This window comes from Phoca vitulina, unplaced genomic scaffold, assembly GCF_004348235.1.
Source record: "Phoca vitulina isolate PV1807 unplaced genomic scaffold, GSC_HSeal_1.0 scaffold98, whole genome shotgun sequence".
Classification (NCBI taxonomy): domain Eukaryota; kingdom Metazoa; phylum Chordata; class Mammalia; order Carnivora; family Phocidae; genus Phoca; species Phoca vitulina.
The window spans coordinates 1988685-2010898 of record NW_022589801.1 but is presented as its reverse complement, the minus strand read 5'-3'; the positions used below and the strand labels follow the sequence as shown (position 1 = coordinate 2010898).

At 37.1% G+C, this 22214-nt stretch overlaps 1 protein-coding gene across 10 annotated transcripts in view; it reads left to right on the top strand.

The window, feature by feature from the left end:
* The window catches only part of MGAT4A (alpha-1,3-mannosyl-glycoprotein 4-beta-N-acetylglucosaminyltransferase A), a 123447-nt gene that overhangs the window by 53845 nt on the left and 47388 nt on the right, over window positions 1-22214 (top strand). For 7 of the 10 annotated variants that reach the window (XM_032397334.1, XM_032397332.1, XM_032397328.1 and 4 more), the window contains 3 exons: window positions 1703-1843; window positions 16073-16108; window positions 20521-20654. In XM_032397334.1, coding sequence (XP_032253225.1) covers window positions 1703-1843; window positions 16073-16108; window positions 20521-20654 — 311 coding nt within the window. The remainder of the gene's footprint in view (window positions 1-1702; window positions 1844-16072; window positions 16109-20520; window positions 20655-22214) is intronic. The other 3 variants (XM_032397336.1, XM_032397335.1, XM_032397333.1) reach the window with 1 other exon arrangement.

Below are 22214 nucleotides of genomic sequence, written 5' to 3'. Positions count from 1 at the left end.
GTGTGTACTTTTGGGGGTATCTGATCTGTTCCTTCTCTAAGAACTTGTGGTTAGAGTAAGATGAATGTCAATTATCCTCTCTGTTTCTGTGATTTTCTTAGTCTAATAATTAAATTAACATATGTATATAATCAGTTACCTCAAAATTTATGTAATCTTTCAAGATTAATATACTTTTTCATTTAGCAGCATCTTTTTCCATCCTTTATCATTCATTCCTCTTGTCTTAGATTCACTGCCTGACCTTATTTTTAAATTTTCATGCTCCGTGTTTCCCCTCCTGATTGTGAAATGTGTGTTATGACACAGTAACATTTAAAATTATGGAATGGTATAGATAATAAAAAATAAACCACCCATAAGCCTGCTCTGCCAAGTGTTTTTTATTAACATTTTTTATTTCCTTCTAGTCTTTTTTCCATTTATGTTTTTCTTCAAAATTGTGATTGTGTCTTAGAGCCTCAATTTTACTTTTGAAATTAGGCTATTAGCATTTTACTGTGTCATTGAATATTCTTCAAAAATGCCATTTTCAATGGCCGTATGTCAGTTAACCATATACCATAATGTATTAAATATTTTTCTACTAGGCAAATAGGATATTTCTGTGTTGTTTTTTCTCCCCAGTTTATAACTCTGCGATGAACGTCTTTGTGTATAAATTGGTAGTCCTTATGTTATTTCGTTACATTATGACTTCCTTAAAAACAAGGATCTATGACTAACATTTCTAAACACATGACACAGTGGCTGGGACAAAATAGATAATCACTAAATATTTATTGAATGTATAAAAGTGAAGTTGCTAAAAGGGAAATTATTGACTAGTAAGGCAGACATGTTTTAGGGTTTTTGATGTTCTTCTGAATAGCTGAAACATATACCACATTATCACCAATATCTAATATTATTATTTAATCTTATGCTAAGTTGATAGGTTGAAATTGGTGTCTTGTAATTTATAATTGTTTCTTTACTTATGAGATTAAATGTTAATATAGCAGTCATTTGCATTTCTTTTGTGAATTTTTTGGTTCTCGTCATATTTTTAATGGAGTTTTCATGGAGTTTTGCATGAAATCTTCGAGGCTTTAAGTCCTTACTGCTAACTTCTGTATTTTAAAGGTTAAATTATAATATAGTTGGAACTTTAAAACAATATTGCCTACTAGATTGAGTTTTTATTTCATATTAAAGGATTCATTAACTCCTCTAAGGAAAATGGAAAAGCTATTTGAAAGTTAGGATCTGTACGGAGCATTCTCAAATTGTGTGGTTTAAATTATTGTACTTGTATTTTTTTGAAAAAAAAAAAAAATCTTCCATGTGAAAATTCAGTAAAATAGAATAGCATAAAGAAAGTGAAAGTTATTGGTGGTGAATGTGCTTATTATATTTTCATAAATGGGTAGCATGTTTAGAGTGTGTTCTGCAGGGCCTGAGTTCTGAACCTTTATAACGGCAAGTGATGAAAGCATTCCACCTTCTCAGGGTACTTCAGCTTCTTCAGAGTGCTGTCAACATTGGGACTCTGAGACTCGTTGCAGAAGTGTCCTTTTTCATTTTAAATGGAGATCTTATTCACCAAAGTATGAAATCGGGAAAGTTCTAGTTCTCATAAATTTTTACTGCTATATTTGTAAAATTAGCAACTTCTGTAAGTAAGGTGTTCCTGTGCATTAATTATGCTTTTCTGTTTTAGATAATACCCTAAAGCTATTAAAGGAGTTAACAAGCAAAAAATCTCTTCAAGTGCCAAGTATTTATTACCATTTGCCTCATTTATTGCAAAATGAAAGAAGCCTTCAGCCTGCTCTGCAGATTGGTAATGGAAGAACAGGAGGTATGTTTATTTTGTTTCTTACTGTGGTTGTACTGCTGGTCTTAATTGGATCTTGGAGTATAACATTGACCATTAGAAGCCTGTCAGGTCAAAGAAGAATAATTCCTTCTCTCTGCATAATAACTTAGGACTCATTTACGTTGAAAGGAGTTATCTATTTTTCTCCATAGATCAGAGTATAGAGCTGAAAACGGTCATGAGAAATCTGGTGTAAGCCCCATCTCCGGGCAGAAAAATGTTTAAACCTTTGTAATTTTTCTGTTTTAAAAATTTGAGATGACTTTTTTTTCTTGTGTCTTCTTTTAACGTTAGTAGTTCTCACAGTCTCATCAAGAGAGGTTTTCTTATGTTTGCCCCTGCTTTTTCTTAGAGAGCTGGAAGGCATATAATCACTTTCATTTAATCTTTCAGACAATAATAGAAATACTTTGGGTTGCTTTTTTTTCCTCATATAGTGAAAAGATAGTTTATTGCATATTTTTTTTCTTTCTGTTAGAACTGCCAGAGCTTGAATTTTCCTTGTGGGCCCTACTTACTGTTCTTTCATGATTTTTATTCCTCTATTTTGACTTTGTTAATCTTTTCTTTGGAGATTTTAAAATGTAGATAGCAAAATATTGTTTTGCTCCCCTAGTAAGTCTTTTGTCTTTTGTTAAAACCATTACTTGATAGATACTGAAATTCATCTTTGTGATAATGTTTTTGAAAAGACTGATTTAATCTGCTTTTGATTCAGTAGGATTCTTAGGTATTTTACTTTTGTGTGTGTGTTGCATTTTCTCATATTATTTGATCTATTAGCATAAGCTTTTATATTTGTCTTTTTTTAGTTCTGCCGTCTTTCTACTTTATGAATCATTTAAAATTGCACACTGCCTTCCTAAGGAAGTGATAATTCTTAAAATACCATGTTCAGACTAACTCATTCTTCCATTTCCTTATTGATTCAATAAATATCCAGTAGGTGCTGGACGTACAAAGACTAACAAGATGTGTGGTGTCCTCTAAATTATTTTCTTTAGAACATTGATCGTTAATTATTTCTGAAGTTGGTATTATATCTCTCCCTTTAATAATCATTATTTGGGTAGGATGTCTCAGTCATTTAGTACATGTTGGTTTAGATGATGTCTTCATTAATAAGAATATCAAATGAAAAGAAAGTACAAGTGTTTTTAAAGTCCTTTAGAACTTCTCACATCTAATAGGTTCTCCTTAGTAGCTCCTTGTTATTTTGTGAATGTGACATTCTCTTACCCTTTTGAAGATACTTATTTTCCATCCCATTTGTTTGACTTTATCATAAATATAATGAAATCTTGGTCAACCAGATTTCCACTAGTTAACATTGTTACTAAGCTGGCACTATTTTTTGAGAGTTAGAAAAAGCAGAAAACTTGAAAAAACAAAAAAAAAAAAAACAAAAACAAGAAAACCCTCAGATTTACATTAAAATCACCTTCCTAAATCCTTAAGCAATGGTTCTTAACATTTTTAGAGTCAAAGAACCCTTTGGCTATCCTAGGAAAGCTATAAACTTTCTATTTAGAAAAATGCACATAGAAAAAGTAATTCTGTATATAATTTCTGGGGTTTTGTGGAACTCCAAAATCTTTTTAGGGACTTTATATTAAGAACTTCTGGTGGTTTTTTTGTTTTGTTTTGTTTTTTGGGTTTTTTATTGTTGTTGTTTTTAAGATTTTATTTATTTATTTGAGAGAGAGAGAGAGAATGAGATCACAAGCAAGGGGAAGGGCAGAAGGAAAAGCAGACTCCCACTGAGCAGGGAGCTCGATGCAGGGCTCACTCAATCCCAAAACCCTGGGATCATGACCTGAGCCAAAGGCAGACACTTAACCAACTGAGCACCCAGGTGCCCCTTCTGTTTTTTAGATCAAAGAAAAACTGCTTCTTGCTAAAAATTCTGTTCTTCAGTGGTCAGGCTGATTAAATAAGGAACAGCACTCAGACCAGTTAAGTCTTCCTAAGACTAAAGAGGGAGAATGCGTTCCAGGCATCTACTGACTGTCTAAAGAGGGGCTTGAATTCCTTTGTGAAGAACAAAAAACTGCCAGCCCATCCTACCCACACCATATCTAGATCCTTCCACGAAATTTGCAGGTTGCAATAAATAGATACAGCAACTACAGATGGGTAAAAGGGCATATTGTACAATGAGGGTTACAAAATATTTAAGGAAACCCACATTGTGAATGACTTAATACTCAAGGAAATAGAATTTGCAGAGCAAGGAGAATATAATTTAGAAATTACACATAATCAATATATTTTAGAGGGATGAGAGGCCAGTTCATAAAGGATCAATTGGGTATCTCTGTTCTAATTTCATTGATTATATTTAAAATTTCCATATAGATGTACTAATAAGCAGAGTAGAGACAGCTGAAGATCAGATTAGCAATCTGAAAGATTGAGCTGTGTAGTTCTTCTGGAATGCTGCATAGAGGGCACAAAGAATTGGGGTAGACCAAAGTTTTAATATCTATCTAATAGAAATTTCAGAAGGAGAGTGAAGGGAGTGAAGAGAGGAAATACCCAAATATATAATAGAAGAAAATTTCTTTGAGTTGAAGAAACTCACAGCTCCTCAGATTCAGGGGCCATTCAGTGCTGAGCAAGATGGCTAAAGAAAGACCCCCCACAGGTTACCTACCAAAATGGCATTATTGATGGTAGAGGACAGCAGGTTGTTTTTTGTGCTGAAGTGAAAGAAAATCCATGAGCACCTGTTATGTGCCAGGTACTTTGCTGGGTACTTTGGTACGCAAAATTAGATGTGGTTCCTTGTGTTGTGGGGCTTCAGTCTAGTAAAGGAGAATGCGTGAGTTAAATAATTAATTATGTAAATAATTGTACAGCTACAACCTTAATTGGTGATACAAAGGATGCCTTGATAATATATAAAAGGGGCATTTGCCTCAATTAAGGATTTTAAGGAAGTCTTAAAAATGGATTAGATGTGAGATCAGTGAACAAGGTAGTTACTGGTGAAGGTGGGTGTATGAGTTGCTTAATTCTGCTGTAAAAATTACCACAAACCCAGTGACCTAAAACAGCATAAGTTTATTATCTTCTAGTTTTGGTGGCCAGAAGTCCTAAAATCAATGTGTTGACTAGGGTGTGTTCCTTCTGAAGCTTTAGGGGATAGTCCACTTCTTTCATTTTCCAGCTTCCAGAGGCTGGCTACATTCATCAGTGCCCCTTCTTCATCTGCAGATCTCTCTGTGACTCTGACCTCTTGCTTACATTGTCACATCTCCTCCTCTCACAGACTCTCCCACCTTCTTCTCATAAGGACCCTTGTGAGTTCATTAGGCTTACCTGGGTAATCCAGGATAACCTTCCAATCTCAAGATCCTTAATCAAATCCACAATATCCCTTTGGGCATGTTAGGTAATATACTCAAAAATTCCAGGAATTAGGTCATGGACATGGTAGGGACAACATTATTATGGCTACCACATGGGAGAAAAAAGTATTCCAGAAAATGAGAAGAGCATCACAAAAGCCCTGTGATGGAGGGAGCATGGAATGTTCTAGAAAATGAAAGAAGGTCACTGTAGATGAAGTGCAGAGTGAGGGGAAGCATGGAATAAGATGAGACTAGAGATGTACTGGAGACAGACAATGCAGGACCTTGCAGACCATTTACTGGATTTGGGCTTTTATCCTAAGAACAGAAAGAAGCAACAGGTTCTGTGAAAAATGCTGTTGTTACTTTGATACATATTGCATTGAATCTGTAGATTGCTTTGAGTAGTATGGACATTTTAACAATATGGATTCTTCCAAGCCATGAGCATGGAGTATCTTTTCATTTGTTTCTGTCATCTTCAGTTTGTTTCATCCGTGTTCTTTAGTTTTTGGAGTATGGGTCTTTTACCTCCTTGGTTAAATTTATTCCTGAGTATTTTATTCTTTTTGGTGCAATTGTAAATGAGATTATTGTTTAATTTCTCTTTCTGCTATCTCATTATTAGTGAATAGAAATGCAACTGATTTCTGTATATTTTGTATACTGTGATTTTACTGAATTCATTTATCAGTTCTAGCGGTTTTTGGTGGAGTCTTGAGGGTTTTCTATATTTAGTATCATGTCATCTGCAAATAGTGAAAGTTTTACTTCTTCCTTACCAATCTGGATGCCTTTTATATCCTATTCCTGTCTGATTGCTGTGGCTAGGACTTTGATTCCTAGGTTGAATAACGGTGGTGAGAGTGGACATCCTTGTCTTATTCCTGATCTTAGAGGAATAGCTCTCAGTTTTTCACCATGGGGTGTGATGCTAGCTGTGAATTTTTCATATATGGTCTTTATTATATTGTGGTATGTTCCCCCTAAACCCACTTTGTTGAGAGTTTTTATCATGACAGATACTGGATTTTGTCAAATGCTTTTTCTGCTTTTATTGAGATGATCATATGGTTTTTGTCTTTTCTCTTGTTAATATGATGTATCATGTTGATTTATTTGTGAATATTGAGCCACCCTCTCATCCCTGGAATAAATCCCACTTGATTATGGTGAATGATTTTTATCATATTGTTGGATTCAGTTTGCTAATATTTTGTTGAGGATTTTTGCATCTATGTTCATGAAAGATACTGGCCTGTAGTTTTCTTTTCATGTAGTGCCTTTATACTGAGGGTATATTAATTTTCTTGATCTTTTCAAAGAATGAGCTTCTGGTTTCAGTGATCTGTTTTATTGTTTTTTAAGTCTCTATTTCATTTATTTCTGCTCTAATCTTTATTATTTCCTTCTTTCTACTGGCATTGGGCTTTGTTTGTTCTTCTTTTTCTAGCTCCTTTAAATGTTAGGTTGTTTACTTGAGATTTTTCTTGTTTCTTGAGATAAACCTGTGTTGCTGTAAACTTTTCTGTTAGAACAGCTTTTGTTGCCTCCCAAAGATTTTGGACTATTGTGTTTTCATTTTCATGTTCTCCACGTATTTTTTTATTTCCTCTTTGATTTCTTGGTTGACCCATTCATTGTTTAGTAGTTTCTTATTTATCCTCATGTATTTGTGTTCTTTCCAGATTTTTTCTTGTGATTGATTTCTAGTTTCATACTATTGTGGTTGGAAAAGATGGATGGCATGATTTCAATCTTTTCCAATTTATTGTGACTCGTTTTGTGGTCTAACATTTGATCTATTCTGGAGAATGTCCCATATTCCCTTGAAAGGAATGTGTAATCTGCTGTTTTTGGATTGAATGTTCTAATATATCTAATTTATCATTCAAAGCCACTCTTCCCTTGTTGATTTTCTGTCTCAATGATCTATCCATTACTGTAAGTGGATATCTCCTAATATTATTGTAGTACTGTTAATTTCTTCCTTTATGTCTGTTAATAGTTGTTTTATGTACTTAGGTGCTCTCATGTTCAGTGCATAAATATATACAATTGTTATATCCTTCTGTCAGATAGTTCCCCTTATCATTATGTAGTGTCCTTTGTCTCTTTTTACAGTCTTAGTTTTATAGTCTGTTTTGTCTGATAGAAGTTTTGCTTTCCCAGTTTTGTTTTTACTTCCATTTGCATGGTAAATGTTTTTCCATCCCTTCGTTGTCAATCTGCGTGTGTCTTTAAGTCTGAAATGAGTCTCTTATAGGCAGCATATATATGGGTCTTGCTTTTTTATCGATTCAATCACTTTATGTCTTTTGATTGGAGTATTTAGTCCATATCATTTAAAATGATAATTGATAAGTATGTATATAATGCCATTTTGTTACTTGTTTTATGGTTGTTTTGCAGTTCTTCTTTCCTTCTTCTCTTGCTCTTTCCTATGTGGTTTGATGGATTTTGTTAGTGTTACGCTTGGATACCTTTCTCTTTGTTTTCTTATGTATCTATTACAGGTTTTTTATTTGTTACCATTAGCTTCATATAGAACATCCTATGTGTATAGCAGTCTACATTAAATTGATGGTCACTTAAGTTTTTTTTTTTTTTTTATGTTATGTTAATCACCAAACATTACATCATTAGTTTTTGATGTAGTGTTCCATGATTCGTTGTTTGCGTATGACACCCAGTGTTCCATTCAGTACATGCCCTCTTTAATATCCATCACCAGGCTAACCCATCCCCCCACCCCCATCCCCTCTAGAACCCTCAGTTTATTTCTCAGAGTCCATAGTCTTTCATGGTTCATCTCTCCCTCCGATTTCCCCCCCTTCATTTTTCCCTTCCTACTACCTTCTTTTTTTTTTTTTTTTAACATATAATGTATTATTTGTTTCAGAGGTACAGGTCTGTGATTCAACAGTCTTACACAATTCACAGCGCTCACCATAGCACATACCCTCCCCAATGTCTATCCCCCAGCCACCCCATGCCTCCCACCCCCCACCACTCCAGCAACCCTCAGTTTGTTTCCTGAGATTAAGAATTCCTCATATCAGTGAGATCATATGATACATGTCTTTCTCTGATTGACTTATTTCGCTCAGCATAAACCCTCCAGTTCCATCCACGTTGTTGCAAATGGCAAGATTTCATTCCTTTTGATGGCTGCATAATATTCCAGTGTGTGTGTGTGTGTGTGTGTGTGTGTGTGTGTGTATACCACATCTTCTTTATCCATTCATCTGTAGAAGGACATCTTGACTCTTTCCACAGTTTGGCTATTGTGGACGTTGCTGCTATAAACATCGGGGTGCACGTACCCCTTTGGATCCCTACGTTTGTATCTTTGGGGTAAATACCCAGTAGTGCAATTGCTGGATCAGATGGTAGCTCTATTTTCAACTTTTTGATTAATCTCCATACTGTTTTGCAGAGTGGCTGCACCAGCTTGCATTCCCACCAACAGTGTAGGAGGGTTCCCCTTTCTCCACATCCCTGCCAACATCTGTCGTTTCCTGACTTGTTAATTTTAACCATTCTGACTGGTGTGAGGTGGTATCTCATTGAGGTTTTGATTTGGATTTCCCTGATGCCGAGCAATGCTGAGCACTTTTTCATGTGTCTGTTGGCCATTTGGATGTCTTCTTTTCAGAAATGTCTGTTCATGTCTTCTGCCCATTTCTTGATTGGATCATTTGTTCTTTGGGTGTTGAGTTTGATAAGTTCTTTATAGATTTTGGATACTAGCCCTTTATCTGATATGTCATTTGCAAATACCTTCTCCCATTCTGTCAGTTGTCTTTTGGTTTTGTTGACTGTTTCTTTTGCTGTGCAAAAGCTTTTTATCTTGATGAAGTCCCAGTAGTTCATTTTTGCCCTTGCTTCCCTTGCCTTTGGCGATGTTTCTAGGAAGAAGTTGCTGCGGCTGAGGTCGAAGAGGTTGCTGCCTGTGTTCTCCTTGAGGATTTTGATGGACTCCTGTCTCACATTTAGGTCTTTCAGCCATTTTGAGTCTATTTTTGTGTGTGGTGTAAGGAAATGGTCCAGTTTCATTCTTCTGCACGTGGCTGTCCAATTTTCCCAACACCATTTGTTGAAGAGACTGTCTTTTTTCCATTGGACATTCTTTCCTGCTTTGTCAAAGATTAGTTGACCATAGAGTTGAAGGTCCATTTCTGGGCTCTCTATTCTGTTCCATTGATCTATGTGTCTGTTTTGTGCCAGTACCATACTGTCTTGAGGATTACAGCTTTGTAATAGAACTTGAAGTCTGGGATTGTGATGCCACCAGCTTTGCTTCTCTTTTTCAACATACCTCTGGCTATTCGTAGTCTTTTCAGTTTCCATACAAATTTTAGGATTATTTGTTCCATTTCTTTGAAAGAAGTTGATGGTATTTTGATAGGGATTGCATTGAATGTGTAAATTGCTCTAGGTAGCATTGACATCTTCACAATATTTGTTCTTCCAATCCATGAGCATGGAACGTTTTTCCATTTCTTTGTGTCTTCCTCAATTTCTTTCATGAGTATTTTATAGTTTGAGTACAGATTCTTGGCCTCTTTGGTTAGATTTATTCCTAGGTATCTTATGGTTTTGGGTGCAGTTGTAAATGGGATCGACTCCTTAATTTCTCATTCTTCTGTCTTGTTGTAGGTGTATACTGATTTCTGTGCATTGATTTTACATCCTGCCACTTAACTGAATTCCTGTATGAGTTCTAGCAGTTTTGGGGTGGAGTCTTGGGTTTTCCACATAAAGTATCATGTCATCTGCAAAGAGTGAGAGTTTGACTACTTCTTTGCCGATTTGGATGCCTTTTATTTCTTTTTGTTGTCTAATTGCTGTGGCTAGGACTTTTAGTACTATGTTGAATAGCAGTGGTGATAGTGGACATCCCTGCCGTGTTCCTGACCTTAGGGGGAAAGCTCTCAGTTTTTCCCCATTGAGAATGATATTCACTGTGGGTTTTTCATAGATGGCTTTTATGATATGGAGGTATGTACTCTCTATCCCTATACTCTGAAGAGTTTTGATCAAGAAAGGATGCTGTACTTTGTCAAATGCTTTTTCTGCATCTATTGAGAGGATCATATGGTTCTTGTTCTTTTTTTTATTAATGTATTGTATCACATTGATTGATTTGTGGATGTTGAACCAACCTTGCAGCCCAGGAATAAATTCCACTTGGTCGTGGTGAATAATCCTTTTAATGTACTGTTGGATCCTATTGGCTAGTATTTTGGTGAGAATTTTTGCATCCATGTTCTTCACAGATATTGGTCTGTAATTCTCCTTTTCGATGGGGTCTATGTCTGGTATTGGGATCAAGGTAATGTTGGCCTCATAAAATGAGTTTGGAAGTTTTCCTTCCATTTCTATTTTTTGGAACAGGTTCAGAAGAATAGGTATTAATTCTCTTTTAAATGTTTGATAGAATTCCCCTGGGAAGCCATCTGGCCCTGGGCTTTTGATTGTTGGGAGATTTTTGATGACTGCTTCAATGTCCTTAGTGGTTAGAGGTCTGTTCAGGTTTTCTATTTTTTCCTGGTTCAGTTTTGGTAGTTGACACATCTCTAGGAATGCATCCATTTCTTCCAATTATCTAATTTGCTGGCATATAGTTGCTCATAATATGTTCTTTTAATTGTTTGTATTTCTTTGGTGTTGGTTGTGATCTCTCCTCTTTCATTCATGATTTTATTGATTTGGGTCCTTTCTCTTTTCTTTTTGATAAGTCTGGCCAGGGGTTTATCAATCTTGTTAATTCTTTCAAAGAACCAACTCCTAGTTTTGTTGATCTGTTCTACGGTTCTTTTGGTTTCTATTTCATTGATTTCTGCTCTGATCTTTATTATTTCTCTTCTGCTGGGTTTAGGCTTTATTTGCTGTTCTTTCTCCAGCTCCTTTAGGTGTAGGGTTAGGTTGTGTATTTGAGACCTTTCTTGTTTCTTGAGAAAGGCTTGTATTGCTATATACTTTCCTCTTAGGACCGCCTTTGCTGCAGCCCAACGATTTTGAAGAGTTGTGTTTTCATTTGTTTCCATGAATTTTTAAAATTCTTCTTTAATTTTCTGGTTGACCCATTCATTCTTTAGTAGGATGCTCTTTAGCCTCCATGTATTTGAGTTCTTTCTGACTTTCCTCTTGTGATTGAGTTCTAGTTTCAAAGCATTGTGGTCTGAAAATATGCAGGGAATGATCCCAATCTTTTGGTACCAGTTGAGACCTGATTTGTGACCTAGGATGTGATCTATTCTGGAGAATGTTCCATGGGCACTAGAGAAGAATGTGTATTCTGTTGCTTTGGGATGGAATGTTCTGAATATATCTGTGAAGTCCATTTGGTCCAGTGTGTCATTTAAAGTCTTTATTTCCTTGTTGATTTTTGCTTAGATGATCTGTCCGTTTCAGTTGGGGGGGGGGGTGTTAAAGTCCCCTACTATTATTGTATTGTTGTCGATGTGTTTCTTTGCTTTTGTTATTAATTGGCTTATATATTTGGCTGCTCCCATGTTAGGGGCATAGATATTTACAATTGTTAGATCTTCTTGTTGGGTAGACCCTTTAAATAGGATATAGTGTCCTTCCTCATCTCTTATTATAGTCTTTGATTTAAAATCTAATTTGTCTGATATAAGGATTGCCACTCCAGCTTTCTTTTGGTGTCCATTAGCATGGTAAATGGTTTTTGACCCCCTCACTTTCAATCTGGAGGTGTCTTTGGGTCAAAAAGGAGTCTCTTGCAGACAGCATATCGATGGGTGTTGTTTTTTTATCCAATCTGATAGCCTGTGTCTTTTGATTGGGGCATTTATCCCATTTACATTCAGGGTAACTATTGAAAGATATGAATTTAGTGCCATTGTATTGCCTGTAAGGTGACTGTTACTGTATATTGTCTCTGTTCCTTTCTGGTCTGTGTTACTTTTAGGCTCTCTCTTGGCTTAGAGGACCCTTTTCAGTATTTCTTGTAGGCCTGATTTCGTGTTTGCAAATTCCTTTAGTTTTTGTTTGTCCTGGAAGCTTTTTATCTCTCCTTCTATTTTCAATGACAGCTTAGCTGGATATAGTATCCTTGGCTGCACATTTTTCTCATTCAGTGCTCTGAATATATCATGCCAGTCCTTTCTGGCCTGCCAGGTCTCTGTGGATAGGTCTGTTGCCGATCTAATGTTTCTACCATTGTAGGTTACAAATCTCTTCTCCCGAGCTGCTTTCAGGATTTTCTCTTTGTCTCTGAGACTCGTAAGTTTTACTAATAGATGTCGGGGTGTTGACCTATTTTTACTGATTTTTGAGGGGGGGTTCTCTGTGCCTCCTGGATTTTGATGCATTTCCTTCCCCAAATTAGGCTATAATTTGCTCCAATATACCTTCTGCCCCCCTCTCTCTTTCTTCTTCTAGGATCTCAGTTATTCTAATATTGTTTCGTCTCATGGTATCACTTATCTCTTGAATTCTGCCCTCATGATCCAATAGTTGTTTATCTCTCTTTTTCTTAGCTTCTTTATTTTCCATCATTTGGTCTTCTATATCACTAATTCTCTGTTCTGCCTCATTTATCCTAGCAGTTAGAGCCTCCATTTTTGATTGCACCGCATTAATAGCCTTTTTGTTTCGACTTGGTTAGAATTTAGTTTTTATTTCTCCAGAAAGGGTTTCTCTAGTATCTTCCATGCTTTTTTCAAGCCCAGCTAGTATCTTTATAACCATCAGTCTGAACTCTAGTTCTGACATCTTACTGATGTCCGCATTGATTAGGTCCCTGGCAGTCAGTACTGCCTCTTGTTGTTTTTTTTTTTTTTTTGAGGTGATTTTTTACATCTTGTCATTTTATCCAGAGGAGAATAGATGAATGAGAGAACAAAATGCTAACAGGGTAACAATGACCCCAGAAAAATATATGCTAAAGCAAATCAGAAGAGACCTGAAACTGGTGGAAAAGAAAGGGAAATAAAGGAAAAAGAAAAAAAAAGAAAAAGAAAAGCATTAAAAAAAAAAAAGAATATGGTCAGATATGATCAGGCTGGTGAATAGATCAGTGCCACACACTAGATTTTGGGCATATTTTGGTCTGTTAGAAGAAACTGCCTCCCAAAATTGTAAAGAAAGAAAAGCTTATATATGTACAAAAATAAGGGTGAATACGATGTAGGGATGGAATATGACTGTATAGATGAAAATTATAGAAGATTTTATAAAAGGAATTGATAAGATAAGAAATTGGTTGAAAAAAGAAAGAAGAGAAATAAAAAAAAAAAGGAGAATGTGCTCAGGTAGGAGAGTAGAACAAAGCCATACACTAGAGATTTAGGGTGTATTTTGGTCTGTTAGAAGAAACTGTATCCCAAAATTTTAAAGAGAGAACAACTTATATATATACCAAAAATAAGATTGACTACTATGAAGGGATGGAATATGACTCTAAAAATGAAAAATAAAAAAGATTTTTAAAAAAGGGATTGATAAAATGTTGGTTGAAAAGGAGAAAAAGAAAAATTCAAAAAAAAGAAAAGAAAATTAAAAAAATTAACTTTGAAAGACTAAAGAATCAGGGGGAAAAAAGCCATGAATTCTGTGTGCAGTATTCCCCTAGCGCTGGAGTTCTGCCGTTCTCATTGATCGGTAAACTTGGTCTTGGCTGGCTGTTCTTGCTGATCTTCTGGGGGAGGGGCCTGTTGCCGTGGTTCCCAAATGTCTTTGTCGGAGGCAGAATTGCCCCGCCCTTGCCAGTCCGGGCTAAGTAATCTGCTCGGGTTTGCTCTTGGGAGCTTTTGTTCCCTGCAAGCTTTCCGTTCGGCTTTGGAGGTGAAAATGGCGGCCTCCCAATCTCCGCCCCGGAGGAGCCGAGAACTTGGGCCCCCGCTCCTCAGTGCGCCCCCAGAGAAAAGCAGTCAGTCACTCCCGTCTCCTCGGTCCCAGCCACACTCTGTGCTCACCTGGCCTGTGACCGAGCGTTTCTATCTCTGGCACCCGACCCGGTGTGGAGTCTCCAAACCCAGCAGATCCCTGCGGTGCACTTCCGGGCTGCTCCTCCCGGGGGGAGGAAGGGGAGTCTCCCCAGATCTGCCCTTGTTGGGTCCCTGCTGGAGGAGCAGTGGCCTGACTGCGCGGCGGATCACGGTTTATGACAACCCCGAGCTGAGAGCCCGCGCTTCGGCTCCGTCTCTGCAGCCGGCTTCCCCATTCCAATACCCGGGAGCTCTGCCACACTCAGGCACACCCGGTCTTTCTGTGACCCTGAGGGTCCTGAGACCACACAGTCTCAGCGAGGGTTCCATCCCCCACTTAGCCACTGGATTGACATCCCTCAGTGGAGCCGACTTCTCAAAGTTCCGATTTTGTGCTCCGCGGCCCTATCACTTGCCACTAGCGGCTGACCTAGGCTTCCTCCTCCCGCCCTCTATCTTCCCGAATATCGCCTCGGATTCACTTTTCCGCACGTCCTACCTTCCAGAAAGTGTTCGCTTTTCTGTTCAGAGAGTTGTTGCTATTCTTTTCTTCGATCTCCTGTTGAGTTCGTAGGTGTTCAGAATGGTTTGATCCCTATGTAGCTGAATTCCTGGGACCAGATGAAATTTAGGTCTCCTACTCCTCCACCATCTTGCTCCTCCCATGGTCACTTAAGTTTTTGAACCCATTCTAAAAGCACTGAATTTTTTTTTTTTTTTAAGATTTTATTTATTTATTTGACAGAGAGAGTCACAGCGGGAGAGGGAACACAAGCAGGGGGAGTGGCAGAGGGAGAAGCAGGCTCCCCGCCGAGCAGGGAGCCCGACGGGGGGCTCGACGGGGGGCTCGATCCCAGGACCCTGGGATCATGACCTGAGTCGAAGGCAGACGCTTAACGACTGAGCCACCCAGGCGCCCCTAAAAGCACTGAATTTTTCCTATGCATTCCCTGCCCCCCCCGCCCCCGCTGGTTTATGTACATGATGTCATAGTTAGGTACTTTTATGAATCTCTTGACTGATTTTTATAGTTACAATTGTTTTTACTGCTTTTGACTTTAACCTCCATACTGGTTTTGTAAGTGATTAATCTACTACTTTTATTATATGTTTGCACTTACCTGTGAAATTTTTTCCTTTCATAATTTCCTTATGCTTAATTATGGCCTTTAATTTCTACTCAAAGAATTCCCTTTAATGTTTTTCTATAAGCCTGGTTTAGTGGTGATGAACTCCTTTAACTTTTGTTTGTCTGGGAAAGTCATTATCTCTCCTTCTATTCTGAATGATAACCTTGCTGAATAGAGTTTTCTTGGTTGCATGTTTTATCCTTTCAGGACTTTGAATATATGTTGCCACTCCATTCTGGCCTGCAGAGTTTCTGTTTGAGAATCAACTGATAACCTTATGTGGTTCCCCTTGTATACAATTTTTCTTTTCTCTTGCTGTTTTTAAAATTTTTTCTTCATCACTTGTTTTTGTCACTTTAATTGTTACGTGTCTTGCTGTGGACTTCCTTGGGTAAATTTTGTTGGGGGCTCTCTGTGCTTCTTGAGTCTAGATATCTTTTCCTTCCCTGCAGTAGGGAAATTTTCAGCAATAATTTCTTCAAATAAATTTTCTGTTGCTTTCTGTCTTCTGAGATCCCTATAATGTGAATGTTACTATGCTTGATGACGTTGTTGAGTTTCCTGAACCTATTCTCAGTTTTTATTCTTTTTACTTTTTGCTCTTCAGCTTGGTTGCTTTCCATTACTCTGTTTTCCACATCACTGCTTAGTTGTTCTGCCTCCTCTATTCTGGTATCAATTTGCTCTAGTGAATTTCGAATTTCAGTTACTGAATTTTTCATCTCTGACTGGTTCTTTTTTATATTTTCTATCTCTTTGTTGAAGGTCTTACTGAGATCCTCCACTTTTTTCTCAAGTCCAGTGAGTATCTTTATGACCATTACTTTGAATTCTTTATCAAGCATATTGCTTATCACCATTTCATTTAGCTCTCTTCCTGTGATTTTTGTCCTGTTCTTTCATTTGGGCCATATTGCTCTGTCTCCTCATTTTGTCTAACTCTGTGTTTGTTTCTTTGTATTAGGGAAACCACCTACATCTCCTGATCTTGAAAGTAGTGGCCTTATGAAGAAGAGGTCTTGTGGTGTCTTGAAGCACAGTGTCCTCTGTTCACTGGAATCAGGCACCTCCGGGGTCTTTCCTGTGTGGCTATGTGGGTTCTACTGTGGGACTGAGCTGCCTTTACCTTCAGTCTAGTTGGCTGCAAAGGCCCATTTTACCTGTTTGGGGTACACTGGTCAGGGTTTGGTCCCTGTGCTTTAAGGGGACTTGTAGTATAGGGCAGCAGTCAGATTGGATGCCTGTCCTTAGTCTGTGTACTCTGGGACTGCAGATATACTGAGCTGCAGGGCACTGTCTCTGCACTGCCAGCTATAAGGTTTGGCTGCTGGGACTGTGGGTACACACTGGTTTTGTATGGTTATATTCCCTTCTCCCCAGGGTAGGGGTCACTTTGGAGTGGCACTTGTCCTTGCTGGGGTTGCTTGCATGGTGTGTTGGGGCAGAGGTGGTTTTGGAGGCATGCCTGCTGAGTGGGTCAGGTTGGATGTGGTGCCCCCAAAGGGGAATGCAGAGGTGGGGCATTGTTGCTAGCAAGATATGTAGAGAGGATTTGTGGTGGTTCCCACAAGTGTCTGGCTATATGGGGGGGTGGGGAGGGGAGGGAGCCTAGGGTAAGAGAATGGTGCTTGCTAGCACGTTTGTTCTTGAAGTCTCCTAAAGATTCCTGCCCCTTCAGTGCAAAATCTGAGATACCCCAGGCACTTTCCAAACTGCTGCTTCCTTGAGGTGTCTCTGCAGGGTTCTTTGTTATGCTGGCTCTTTGAGGGTGGGGACTCAGTTTCCTGTTATCCCTGCCAGCTCTCTTGGAGCTACACCAGTTGATTTTAAAGTACCCAGAGTTTGGGTCTGCTGATTTTAAAACTCTGGAAGTTAAGCCCCACTGGTTTTCAAAGCCAGATGTTATGGGGACTTACCTTACCAGTGTGGGTTCTCCAGGCCTGTGGTACCTGGTGGGGATTCTGCTCCTCTCCCTTCTCGGTCCTGTGTGCAGTTAGTCTCACAGAGGTTTGGTACCTAAGTGCATTTCCTCCCCTCCTGTAGTTCTCAATGTGGCTTTCTCTACAATTAACTGTAAAGTCTCTTGTGCCAGCCCTTGAGTCTTTTTCAGAGTTGGTTGCACTGTGTGTCTATGAGCTCAAGATTTTACTGCTCTGCCATCTTCCCAGAAGTCTAAATATGACAGATCTCTTTTTGAGCCCCAGGAAGCTCTTCATCTCAAAATTGAAGAGAGGAGTGTGGCATCTACCTTTGGGATATCTTTTAAACCATTTGGATCTTAGTATTCTTTTGGGGGGGAGGGTTGTTATTGCTTTTTAAATTTTAATTCCAACATAGTTAATATGTAGTGTTCGTTTTAGGTGTACAATTTAGTGATTCGACAGTTTTATGTATTCCTCAGCGCTCATCATGGTAAGTGTACTCTTTAATCCCCATCACCTATTTTATCTATCCTCCCATTCACCTCCCCTCTGGTAACCTTTGTTCTTTATAGTTAAGACTCTGTTTTTTTGGTTTGTGTCTTTTTTTTCCCTTTGTTTTGTTTCCTAAATTCCACCTATGGGTGAAATCCTACGGCATTTGTCTTTCTCTGACTTAATTATTCTCTTAACATTATATACTCTTACTCCATCAATGTTGCTGCAGATGGCAAGACTGCATTCTTTTTGTGGCAGAGTGGTATTCCATTGTGTGTGTATGTGTGTATCACATCTTCTTTATCCTTTCATCAATCCATGGACACTTGGGCTGCTTCCATTACTTGGCTCTTGTAAATAATGCTGCAGTAAACATAGGGGTGCTTTTATCTTTTTGGATTAGTGCTTTCATATTCTTTGGGTAAATACCCAATAGTGCAGTTACTGGGTCATAGGGTAGTTCTATTTTTAATTTTTGAGGACCCTCCATACTGTTTTCTACAGTGGCTGCACCAGTTTGCATTTCTGCCAATAGTGCATGAGGATTCCTTTTTTCTCCACATCCTCATCAACACCTGTTTTCTTGTGTTGTTGATTTTAACCATTCTGACAGATGTGAGGTGTTCTCATTGTGGTTTTGATTTGCCTTTCTCTGATGATGAGTGATGTCATGCATCTTTTCATGTGTCTTGTTGGCCATCTGTATCTCCTCTTTGGAGAAATATCTTTCTGCCCCCTTTTAAATTAGATTATTTGTTTTTTTGGTTGTTAAGTTGTATTCGTTCTTTAGTTATTTTGGATACTAACCCTTCATCGGATATGTCATTTTCAAATACCTTCTCCCATTCTGTAGATTGTCTTTTAGTTTTATCGATTGTTTCCTTTGCTGTGCAGAAGCTTTTTATTTTGGTGTACTCCCAGTAGTTTATTTTGGCTTTTGTTTCCCTTGCCTTGGAGACATATCTAGAAAAATGTCACTGTGGCCGATGTCAGAGACATTATTGCCAATGCTCTCTTCTAGGATTTTTATGGTTCTGTGTCTCACATTTAGGTTTTTAATCTGTTTTGAGTTTATTTTTGTATATGGTGTAACAAACTGGTCCAGTTTCATTCTTTTGCATATAGCCAAATTATGGATCTTAGTATTCTTATTTGCAGAATCATGGTGGTAGACTCATTGAGCCATGATCTTCAAGCTTCCTTCTAATTTCAGAATTTCGTGAATTCTAAGTATTTTGTCACGTTTCTAATAAATTTTTACATTATTAAGACTTAAATGTTTTTAACATTTGCAAAATATTTCTCTACGGCTATGTAACAGGATATTAAGGCTTTTTAAAAGGTGTTATTAAAAAAAACCTTCCGGTGGATTACAGTCCTATTATAACATAATATACGCATTCTTAAAATTTATCATGCTATGCAGAATTGTTCAATAAAAGGAGAAAAGTCGGTTAGTATCACAGTGGTCAGAAACTTTGTTAGTTACACATACAAAAAGACAAAAACACAGTTTTACACACACTAAATGATTCAGAAATACTAAGTACTACAGTAAATATGGTACTGAATAATACTTGAGGTTTGCCTGTTAAAATGGGCTTCAGAAGGATTGCCGCTTGGAAGGTTTTGAGAAATGTGATGCAAGGCAGGTTATCTGCAATCTGGTGGAAATTTCAACACTAGATGTAGATATGTGTGGTTCTTCACGTGCAGTTAACTGAGGCAGCTGGTAGAAGTTAGGAGTGTATACTGTTCATGTATTTCTACATTGCTTGGTTCAGTTTTTTGAACTCATTTCAAATGGATTCCATTTTCTGTGTTTACCTAGTGAATGCTTGTCCCAGAGGAGAAATTGCACATAAGCAAATGTGAAATACATTATGCTCAGATAGTTGCCTAATACATTAATCACTCAGGAAAAAATTTGTGTTGCAAAATAAGCATTACAGTAGAACTGGCTGTAATTTAGATTTGAAAGAGTTGCATGGAAAGTACACACAGTGTTTTCATATACCTCACCCGGTTCCCCTAAATGTTCAAATGATCAAAACCAGGAACTTGACATTGATGCTATAGTGTAAACTAACCTTAGATCCTCTTCAGATTTTGTCATTTTCTCATTCTTCTTTTTCTGCTCCAGGATCCAACTCAGGATCCCATATTTCATTTACTTGTCATGTCTCCTTCGTCTTCGGCCATCTCGCACAGTTCCTTATTCTTTCTTTGTCTTCCCTGATCTGGACACTTCAGAAAATACCTGGACAATTATTTTGTGGATTATCCCCCTAATTTGGATTTGTCTGATATTCATGGTTAGATTGAGGTTATGCGTTTTTGGCAAGAAAACCACAGAAGGGATGTTGTGTCCTTCTGATTGCATTATATACATGATATCTGAGACATTGATTTTTTTTTTGAGACATTAATTTTTAAGATGTTTCAGTGTTTCTAACTTTTAGTTGTATAATTTATATTTATACTTTACAGTCACTTGTTTTCAATGTGAGGTTTGAAGTCTTCATTTTTATCAACACTTTGACATTTTTTATGGATAAGCCCTGTGGAAAAGAATTACACTGTTACGGGTATGCCTTTTTTGGCTTTATTTTTCTTCGTATAGTAGTACATTTTGTAGTATATTTTGATTCCTCAATTATTATTGAGTAGTGTATTTCAATTTCTCAGTCATTTCTATCAATTTGAGAGGGTATAATCACTTTTGAAATACTAGTGTTATTCTGTACTGTCAGTGTGAAATCTTTTTATATAATTACTATCATTGTTTTGTTTCAGTGTCAATAGTAATGGGAATTCCCACAGTGAAGAGAGAAGTTAAATCTTACCTCATAGAAACCCTTCATTCCCTTATTGATAATCTGTATCCTGAAGAGAAGTTGGACTGTGTTATAGTAGTCTTCATAGGAGAGGTAATTATTTGTCATTATTTTTTTACTACATATAATGTATAAGAGTTGAAACCATAAATGAATGTTTTAATATGCTTTTATAAGCATGTTTTTAAAAATGTGATGTATAAAGGTTAGATAATATATTCTTTCTGATAGTTAAATGTAAGTCTAACTTGCTGTGTTTGCCTTGACTTGTCTCCTGCAGTAACGGTCCAGGAATAATGATCTGTTGTGAGTAGGATAATATTATATACATAAATCTTTAAAAGCAGTGAGTCCTCATTTTTAGCTCTCGGACCTAAATTTGGAGATTTGCATTGATTTTCTTTGGGAGTTTTGAAACCTGAGAAACGCTTTGCCTGGGTTGGGGTTTTATCATTTCCTTATTCTCTCTACCCCTTCTCTATACTCCCAAGATGCAGCCATCATTATTATTTTAAAAGTCAAAATATGATAAGAACAAGGAACATTTCTTGTATTTTAGTCTCCTCACAAGATCTAGGGAAAGTGTATTGAATATGCTTTTTGGGAATAATGAAGGAAAAAAGCCCCTGGAGTAAATATTTTCTTAATTATCATGTAGAATTTCAGAATATGAAAGGATTTAGGACATTATCTGGTTCTAGTGTACTGATTCCCAACTTTTCATGGTTTCCCATGTCTTTTAAAAGGAAAATGTTGTTAATGTTTTCTTTAACATAAAAGTAAACACGTGCATACCATTTAAAACAATTACAGAATGTATCGTTAAAATTTACCTGTTACTCCTCCATGTAGCTATAACTGTTGATATTCTGAAATATATTTTAAGAAATTTTTCCTATGGCTTCTATACATTTATATATAAATGGGATTGTTCTATATATTTATTAATATGGACATTTTTCTATGCTAAAAAGAATATCATAGCATCATTTTTTTATGACTGCAAAATATTCCATTGTATGGTTTTAACGTAATTGACTTAATTTCTGATTGATAGACATTTAAACTGTTTCCAAATTTTTGCTCTTTTTTTAAAGACTGTGCATTACTGTAAGTAAATTGTTGGGCACTTGGATACTTACTGATGTGGGATCCATTCCTAAATGTGGAATTGCCGGGTCATTGTCCATATACATTAAAATGTTCATACCTGGCCAAAATGCCCTCCGGAAGTTGAGCCAGGTTATTCTTCCAACAGTCTGTGAGAGAGCTTGTTTTCCTGTCCCCACGCTGCGCTAGATAATATTAGTCTTTAATTTTTTTTGCCAAGTTGATGGATAAAAATAAATATACTGCTTTTGTTTAATTTGGATTTCTTTACCAAATGGGATTAAATATTGGTTTATGTCTTTTGACCATTTGTATTTATACAGATTTCGTCAGTCGCATATTGTATGTCAGTAGAAATTCGTATAGTCTCCTTGGTTTATATGTCTTTTGGCCATTTGTATTTATACAAATTTTCTTTGTCAACTAGTAGAAATTGGTACAATCTCCTTGGAAAGCAATTTGGCAATAGCTATTAAAATTTGAAGTACTATATACTCAGTGATCTAACATTCTGCTTCTAAAAATTGATTCAGTAGAAGCATT